Source organism: Myotis lucifugus, unplaced genomic scaffold (assembly GCF_000147115.1).
Source record: "Myotis lucifugus unplaced genomic scaffold, Myoluc2.0 scaffold_91, whole genome shotgun sequence".
In the NCBI taxonomy this organism is placed as follows: Eukaryota; Metazoa; Chordata; class Mammalia; order Chiroptera; family Vespertilionidae; genus Myotis; species Myotis lucifugus.
This window is the reverse complement of record NW_005871139.1, coordinates 2861556-2870243: the sequence shown is the minus strand read 5'-3', so window position 1 is coordinate 2870243 and position 8688 is coordinate 2861556. Positions and strand designations below refer to the sequence as shown.

At 57.1% G+C, this 8688-nt stretch overlaps 1 protein-coding gene across 1 annotated transcript in view; it reads right to left on the bottom strand.

The window, feature by feature from the left end:
- The window catches only part of WNT1 (Wnt family member 1), a gene marked incomplete at its 3' end in the record, with an annotated part of 2806 nt that extends 2018 nt beyond the window's left edge, over positions 1–788 (bottom strand). The window contains exon 1 of the mRNA XM_006091576.1: positions 655–788. Within this exon, the coding sequence (XP_006091638.1) occupies positions 655–758 (104 nt within the window). The remainder of the gene's footprint in view (positions 1–654) is intronic.
- Positions 789–8688: the final 7900 nt, after the last annotated feature.

Genomic DNA, 8688 nt, shown 5'->3' with positions numbered 1-8688 from the left:
TTCTGGAGCTATTTGTCGGGGAAAGAGCGGCGGGAGATCAATAACAAGGTAATGACTCTGCTCTCCTGGGCTCGCTAGATTGAAAGGACTGGTCGTCCAGACTTTTGTGAGACCGAGAGTTCTAGGGGTGCTAGGGGCCCTGGGTGTGGTGACTGGACAGGGGAAGCATGGGGAACCCGGAAAATAGATGTCCACCTTGACTCTCAGAGCATGTTCCGGGCAGCCTGGCGAAGAAATGCTGGCCTGCAATCCATGCCCACCCAAGGCGTGAAATGCTCAGGAGTCCCACCCTCTTCTCGTCTCCTTTCTAAGCACGCCTGGCCTTTCACTTCCTGACGCAGGCAAACCTGTGGCGTGGCTGCCACCGTAAAGTAAGCCTGGGTTTGGGGCGCATGGAAGGAGGGCGGTGCTAGAAGGGAGTGGGCTCCATCTGGAATATCGTGGACTGCCGTGGCCGGACCATTCACCCCGCTTCAGCAGAGCTTGATTCTCTGGAGCAAACTCCGCTCCAGAGCGCCCCTCGGCGTCTCGCAGGGAAGTCCGGGCGCTGGAGGGAGCCTGTCTGCGGACGGATCCCAGAGCGTGGGAGCTGGATAGGGCTGGCCCCTGGCTCTGCGCCCCAGACAAGTGGCGACCCCGCACCAGCTCACTTACCACCATCGGCCACTGCTGTTGGCGGCCAGAGCTGCAGGCAGAGCGGCCAGCGCCAGCAACAGTGTAGCAGAAACCCAGCCGGGCAGCAGCGCCCAGTGCCCCATGGCCTGCCTGGCCTTGCCCGCTCTGTGTTGCAGTTGGGGCGGCTTTGGCTGCTGCCCGCGACGGTGGGACGGGATGCGGCGGTGGCGGCGGCGTTGAGAGTTCGCAGTCTGGCTCTAACAGCCCTGGGGGCGGGGCGGCGGGGCAGCATGGCTCGCGGTCCCAGCTGGTGGGCTGAGGCAGCCACGGCGGGGCGGGCGGCACCGCCTCTTATAGTTGCGGCACTGGCTGAAGTGACGATAGGAGGCTGCCCCGCCGGGCCGCACTGTGGCACCAGGGCGCACTGGTCAGGGGCACGCACAGACAATGGGCAGCGAGCGGGGCCTTGGCTCCCGCCCGTCTGAGCCCAAAGCTGACGGGCTGGCCGTCGGGGCTCACCCCCGCCCCCTGCCCGGTGGCTCCCGCCTCCGGGCCTGCACTGGCCGTCGACCCCTCCCCTTAGGGCGCCCTCCCACGCGCGCCCGCCCGCCTGCCTCTCTCCCGTTGGCGTCGGGAGCCCGTCGGGGGCCAGCGTCCGCCAGGGGGCGCAGCGACAATGTGCTCTCTGGATTTTCCCTGAGAATCCACCGAACCGGCCGCTATTGCCGCCTGCCCTGGGGCTGTCCCCTCGACGTCACCCCAGGCTTCGCGGGTGTCCCCTCTCTCCCCCATCCTAAGTGGAGGAAGAAAAGCTGTGGTTCTGGGCAGCGACTCTGGGGAGACGCCTTCCCTCCCAGGAACCCCCGATGGCTCTGGCTCGGTAGGGAAGGAAAAGGGGGAGACTGGAGGTGGAGGTGGGGCTGTGGTCAGGGAAATCCCCGGTGGTGGGTTGGGGGCGAGCTGACTAAACAGAGCTTGGCCATGAAGAGAAACCTGAAGAAGCGGTAGTTTGTGTTTATGGGCCGGAAGGTGCACACTAGTGGCTGTGTGTGTGTGTGTGTGTGTGTGTGTGTGTAAGTGGGACAATGCAGAAGTGAATGCGTGTGAGAATGCACACGAATGTGTTCTGAGTGTACACACTCATGTGTGTTTTCACGTACAGAAACTCCCCGGTTTAAGGAGGGATGTTAGAAGCCTTTCTAAAGAATTTTGGGATTTGACTCAGGTCAGAGGGATCATCAAGTCATCTTGTCACAGCCACCACCTGGGGCAGTGTACCATCTTCTATGTGTCAGGAAGGAGGTGGCAATTACTGTCAGGAGAGACCCAGTTGACTGAGGAATAGAGAGTGTCTGGGACTGTGTGTGGAGGTGGGTGAATGGGTGGATGAATGTGTGCATGGGGAGATTAAATGTGCATATATGTGTCACTCTTGCCCTGTGTACCTTGTGTCATCCAATGGTGTGTCATCCTGTGGTATGTGTCAAGCTGTGCATGTCACTGGGGGAGAGGTCTGAGCCAGCAACCAAGGTAGTGTCAAGATGAACAAGGCCTGGAGTGTCTGAGTCTCTGAGAACTAGGCTTGGGAGGAAGGGCAATGGAATAGATGTCAGGTGTATGTGTGGTGGGGGAGGACTGGGAAGAGAAGGGCCGCTGGCTAAAGTGAACCCAGAATAGGAAACTTGTGCTTCCATGTTTTGATTATTTTTGGATTTTTCTGCCAAGTTTCTGTCTTGCCCCCAAACTCTGGTTCTTTCCACTCTAACCAGGCTGGGAGACGCTTCTGTTGTACACTTTTCTCTCCCCTCCCAGGGACTCCAATTCAGGTTCAAGACCACGTTGGCCTTCTATTGAAGAAGTGGCTGCTGTTTCCTATACAGGGCATGGGGGGCACTGCCAGCCTAGTTATCATGTCCCCTCAGCACACACCGCTGGCCCCTGGCAGGAGGGAGGATCCCCTCCTGTGTTACAGAGGAAACATTAGATTAGGTAGCTGTCCAAGGTCCACACAGCTGATAAGTGATGAAATGATAGAGCCAGGCTGAAACCCAGGCTGTTTTGACTCAAAGCCCAGGCCTTTTTCACCTGACCGGCTGCTAGTGATTGTGATTCCTGCCTCCCTTTTGGATGCTCTCTTTTTCATGTCTTTTGCCTTTAGGATGCTTTCTCACTGAGTAATGTATCTAAAGAGTTCCAAGTCCTAGAAATGACCAGGCTTCCCCTCCAAAGCAGGGAAATCACTCTAAGGAATAAATGCCTGATAAGTTTAATTGATCTTCCTGGGGCATTTGCATTTTAAATGAGATATGTATTAACCTAAATGAAGCCTAATGGAGGTTACTTTTGAGGGGGTTGTTCTTCCAAGCCCTTTCCCCAGTACAGTGTACCTGGCTCCTCTAAGGATTCAACCCTGAGGGACCATGTGTACTGGCCCAGCATTCTCTGAGGGTCCAAAAACCAGTAGTTTCTGCAGAGGGCACCCAGCACAGATGGCTCAAGTAAATAGACAATGTACCATGGGCAGCTTTATCTTTTAGGAGTTTCTCCTCACTGGGGCCTGGGTCAAGTCTTTTGGCCCGGTGGATTGATAAAACCCCAATGGAGGTGGGAGGTGGGCCAACAGAAAGGGAAACCCTGTCTGTGACCACTGGTGACAAGCCCAGGTGGAAAGAGAGGAAAGAAGAAGCCAGTATTCCACCCACCAGGAATAGGAGGGAAGAGCAGGAGGGCTCCAGGTCTGGGTCACATTATGGATGACCTGGCCCAAATTTCTATTTGGATCAGATCATCACTCTGTCCATCGTTCTCTGTTTCTTTCCTGTATCATCAACTTATCTCTCTACTGGATCACAGTCACCAGCATATAAATGTGCTGTAGTATCTCCCATCTAAAAACCCCAAAACTTATTTGACTCCACACTGCCACCCAAGATTGCCTCATTTGTCTGTTTGCTTTTACAGCAAAACTCAAAAGGTTTACCTTAATCACTAACACCAACTTCTTTTCTTTATTCTCTCTTTCCACCCTAATCAGACCTTCGAACCTGCTCCTCCTCCTATCAAAACCATCCCTGACCTCCTTGTTGCTCTATAGTCAACTCTCAGGGCTCATCTTGACTAACCTTTCAGGAGCAGCACCCTCCTTTTTGAAATATTCTGGAACACCATTCCTACCTCCTGGGCTGCTCACCTTCTCAGTCTCCTTATCTGGTCCCACCTTGTGTACCAATTTCTAAACTATATTTGGACTGTACCCCAACTCAATTGGGAACCTCTTCTCAGTCTACACTCACTCCTTTGGTGAACTCTCTAGTCTCATGCTCCCTAATTTATATCTCTGGACCCTCTGAACTTGCACATCTAACAATTGAATAAGCATCTCAAAAAGGCACATGCTCAAAACTTGAACTCCTGATTCTTCCCTTGCCCTAACCTGCTCTGTCATCAGTCATCCTCATCTCAGTAAATGGCAACTCCATCCTTCCTTTAGTTGCTCACGAAAAAAAAAATTTAAAGTTATCTTTGACTCATCTGTTTTCTTATACTGAACTTCAAATCAATCAACAAATCCTGTCCTTCTGTCTTCAAAATATATGCAGAATCTAATCCATTCTTACCACCCTACTGCTACCATGGTAGTTTGTGCTTATGGGCCGGACGGTGCACAGTAGTGGCTGTGTGTGTGTGTGCGTACTCTTCTACCCTTGCCCCCTCTCCACACACACAGTCTATTCTCCACACAGCAACCAGAGCTATTTTTTTCTAAAACAAATGTCAGATTATTTAATTTCCCTGCTCAGAATTTTCCAGTGAGTCCCCATCTCACTCAAAGAAAAAGGCAAAATCTTAACAGTAGCTTACAAAGCCCTTTATGATCTGACCCTGCTCCTAGCTTGTCCTCTCATTGCATTGCCTACTGCTCTCTCCCAGGTGGGCTCCTCCCTCTCACCACCCTGGCTTCCTTGCTAATTCCTTGAACATACTAAACAAGCTCCTGTCTCAGGATCCTTGCACTTGCTTTTCTGCCTTCTGAAATGCCCTTCCTCAGATATCTCCATAGGTTTGTTTTCTCACTCCCCACCCCCTATAAAATGAAATCCCCTTATCTCCTTTACCCTGCGCTATTTTTCTTTGTATCATTTTTGATCCCTGAGAATTTTAAAGGCTTGAAGTATAAAATCAGTAGCAAATCGGCCCTCTGGAATAGAAACCGGGGAGAGAGATGTCTGAGGGGAGAGGGGCTCTACCTTAATCTTGGTGTCTGGGGAGGAAGCAGGGGAACAGGGCTGAGTTTGTGGGCAGAGGAGCCTACCTTCCTTTGAAGCACCAGCAGGCGGCACTACCTCCTTGGTCTGAGAAGGCACCAGCCTCTGGTAGAGAAGCGGACAAGTTCTGGGTAAGGTAATCCCACCCACTCTTGGCGCTAACCGCTGACTGTGGGGGCTTCCTGAGAGTCCAGCGCCTTTGGGCTTCGGGCCCTTTGGTGCCTCCAGGTGGTGGCCTACGGTGCTGCAGCAGAAGGCGTGAGAGGAGGAGGGTGGGCAGCACAGCTGAGCTCACCACTGCGGGCGCATCCATCCCTCCTGGGCCTATAATTTGGGTTCCCCGGGCCTGGCCGCCCCTATCAGCGGCTCAGCAATAGATGACTCACTCGGGACCCTGGGCCAAGGCAAACACAGCGGGAGGAGGAGAAGGAGGTTTCCGAGGCTGCTCTTGGCTTTAGCCACCGCCTCAGTTGCTGGATCCCCCAATCTCCAGAGGCCCCCATTCTTTTTTGACCCCCGCCCTCCAGGGCCCCAGTGTCCTTCCCAGATAGATCCTGCTACACCCTCCATCCCTATGATGGGAAGGCAGCCCTCCACTCTTCTCATCAAGGAGCAGGGGGATCAGCTTGTTCCCACTCCCTCCCTGAAGTAATGACAGCCCCTCACTTTCCCCTCTAGTCATGGCCCCAACCCTTGTCAAGGTCTCTCTGGTTCCCGCCCCTCCCCTTTCCTGGAGCTGGCCGCGTGCTTGGGATATTAGGCAATGGGTGTGTACCCACAGCCCTCTCCAGGCCCCGCCTGCCCCACCACCCTCAGCGGCCTGCCTGCGGGTCAGTGCTCAGGCCAGCCGGTCGGGCTGAGGGCACTGGGGGCCAGCTCAGGCCACCCAGTCTGCCTGCCTTTGGCCTCCTGTCCCAGAGCTAGGCTTCTGCAGGAAGAGAGACCAGCTGTATGGGTTTTTGGATTTGGGACAGGCTAACCTGTGGAGCCCTGGAGTCACTGAGAAGTTGCAATTGATGGTTCTGACCCTGGCTCTTCCTTGGCATCTGACTATATTGCAGCCTGACAAGGACCGAACCAGAAGATACAATCCAAAACCTGAGGGGGACTCAGAGACACATGCTCAAGTGATCCCCATGGGAGAAGAGGGGACTAGGACACCTCATTCCCCTCCTCCAGGACCTGTGTGGATTTCTAGGCTGACATGCCCAGAAGAAGGATGAAGACACTGGCAAGAATCACCAAATCCAGGTGTAAGGATGAAAGCTACTGGGATAGGTCTTGTGGATTCTGATGGCCTCAAAAGCCACACATGGTTTGGTTCTTGGCCCCTAAACAGGAAGGAGAGGCAAGAGCGCTAGGGTACCTTCTCCCCCCACCTCCCTCAGGTGGGAACGCAGAAAAAAAGCAACCCTCTGTGGTCACAGCTGTCCATTGGCAGGAACCATAGCGCTCATACCTCTCCAGCTTGCTCAGGCCTGGCACATAACGGTGATCAATAAATACCCCACCAGATAAAAATCTCTGATCTCTCCAGACTGCTCTGCCTCCTAGACAGCAGTGTCCCCTGCAGCACGGGCCAGGACTCCAGAAGCGCGGGCTGGAGGCTGGCTGCTCAGCAGAGCTGCATGGCCACCACCAAGGAAGAGATGACTGTGGGTGTGGGTTTCAGCCCCGTGGCTCTGCTTCCCTGGGGGGCCTGTCTCTGAGTCAGCGTGCCAGCCTTGGGATCGAAGGGCCAGCCGTTCCTTGGGCTGCGGTCTGGCAGGGGCAGGGGGGGCGGCTGGGAAGCCTGGGGCCCCTCTCTGGCAAAAATAGCCCACAGTGGTTAGAGCTGGGAGGGTGAGTCAGGCAAGAGTGCAGTGGCACCTAACCCCTTCACTGCCACTGGAGCTCCCTAAGGTAGCTTGCTTTGCCTGTGCACCCCAAGATCAGGCTCTTTCCCTGGCTGTCTTAGGGCTGGGCTAAGATTGGGGTCCTTAGGTCCTCCTCATTTCATGTGAAGCAAGTCTATGAGCCTGGAGCAGGAATATGGGCCACCCAAAGTGCAGACCTGGGATCCTGGGGAGGGCAGGAGACCTCTGGACAAGGATGCCTGCAAGCTAAGGGAAGCATGGGGCAGGCTGAAGATCTTTGGGGCTACAGGAGCCTCTGCTGGGACCAAACTCTGAGACCAAAGCTGACCCCTCCCAAGGGGCAGGCGCAAAGCTCGGAGGTGGGTGGAAGCCCAGCCACCCAGAAGGGAGCTTCTCCCGCTGGCTCCCAGTGCCCCGTGGTGCGCTCTTGCTGAGGGCTCTACAGGAAACTGTCCGACGAGAGAAGTTAGTTCTCAGTTCTGTCTTGGTCTTGTCAAAGGCATCCTCCAGCCATCCAGCGCTCTGTGGGGAAACTGAGGCAAAGAAAAATGACCACTTGGAACCTGGGTCCCGGCTCCCTAGTCTGGGTCAGCGCACCCTCCTTGCAGCTTTGGCGACTCCAGAGCAGGTGAGAGGAACTCTGGCCACCTCCCCCTTCAGTGGGGCCGAGCCTGAACCCGGGCGTCGGGGGAGAGGGTGTGTGTGTAGGCTGGGAGGAGGGGGAGCGACTGCGCTCCCCGGGTCAAGGCGGGGGGTGCCAGGAGCGGGGTGGGGATGCCCCAGGCTCGGGGAGGGGCCGCGGCTCTGTCAGCCGTGGCAGAGCCGCCCCGGGAGCTCCGCTCGAGTAGAGCCAGAGTCCCCAGCTCCTCGCTCGCCCTCTTCGCTCGCTTTCTCGATCACTCCCTCCCTTCCTCCCTCCCTTCTTCCCGGCGGCCGCGGCGGCGCTGGGAAAGCGGCGAAGAGGAGTGGCCCTGCCCTGGAAGAATGCGGCTCCGCCGAGGGGGCAGAACCCGACGCATTCTCCCCACGGTTTGAGCAGCCCGAGTCCAGGCGCCCGAACCCCGCCGGCCGTGGACCCCACACCAGAGCCGCTGGAGGTAATCGGAACCGGGAGAGCGGGGAGGGCGGGGAGGGCAGGGACGCGCACGCCGGGACCAGACAGGCACACGGGTAGTCAGACACGCATCCGCCCACGGGGGCGCAGAGATGCAGAGAGAGCCAGAGATATTGCCGGAGATAAGGAGCCAGCGAATAAAGGAGTGCCCCCAGATGTGAACGCGATAGCGCAGGGGTGGGGACTGAGGTTGGGACCTGTGAGGACCGGAGGGGCGACGCTGGGAGGCAGGAACCAGTCGCTGGGGCGGACGAGGAAGGGGACTCAGCCTGCACCGCGCGCTCCCTTTCGGGCCGGAACAGGTCCCCTGCCCGTCGTGGCCGCACCTGGAGGCTCCCTTCCTTCCCCGCTGGTGGAGCCGGTGGGGAGCCCGTTCCTCCGCCCTTCTTACCGAGCTGCCTGCCCTCGACGGCACCTGGAGGCGACCCTCTCCCCACCCCCACCCGCCGGCTGTAGGTGGCGGGGAACCCCCTCCCAATCCCGCCTCCCAGCTCGGAGGGCGTGAGGCTGCGTTGGGCGGGAGAAGCGAGTCGTGGGGCCCTGGAAGAGGGAGCGGTGGGCGAGGTGGTGGAGCGGTGTCTGTGAGTCTGTGTGTCTGCATGTGACTGTGCGCGTGTCTGTGCGCCCGGCATTGTGTGTGGGTGGGTCCCTCCTGGGCGCTCGAGTAAGTCCCAGCTGCGAAGCCTCGACTCTTCCTCCAGGGCCCAGAGCCTGGGACTCAGGGGGTGATTCTTTACTGTGTCGTTTGGGGAGAGACCAGAAGGGCCAGTGGGGTGACACTGGTGAGTGAAGAGCTCGAAGTTGGCATCCTGGGGGAGGGGGGGGCAGGCGAGCCACC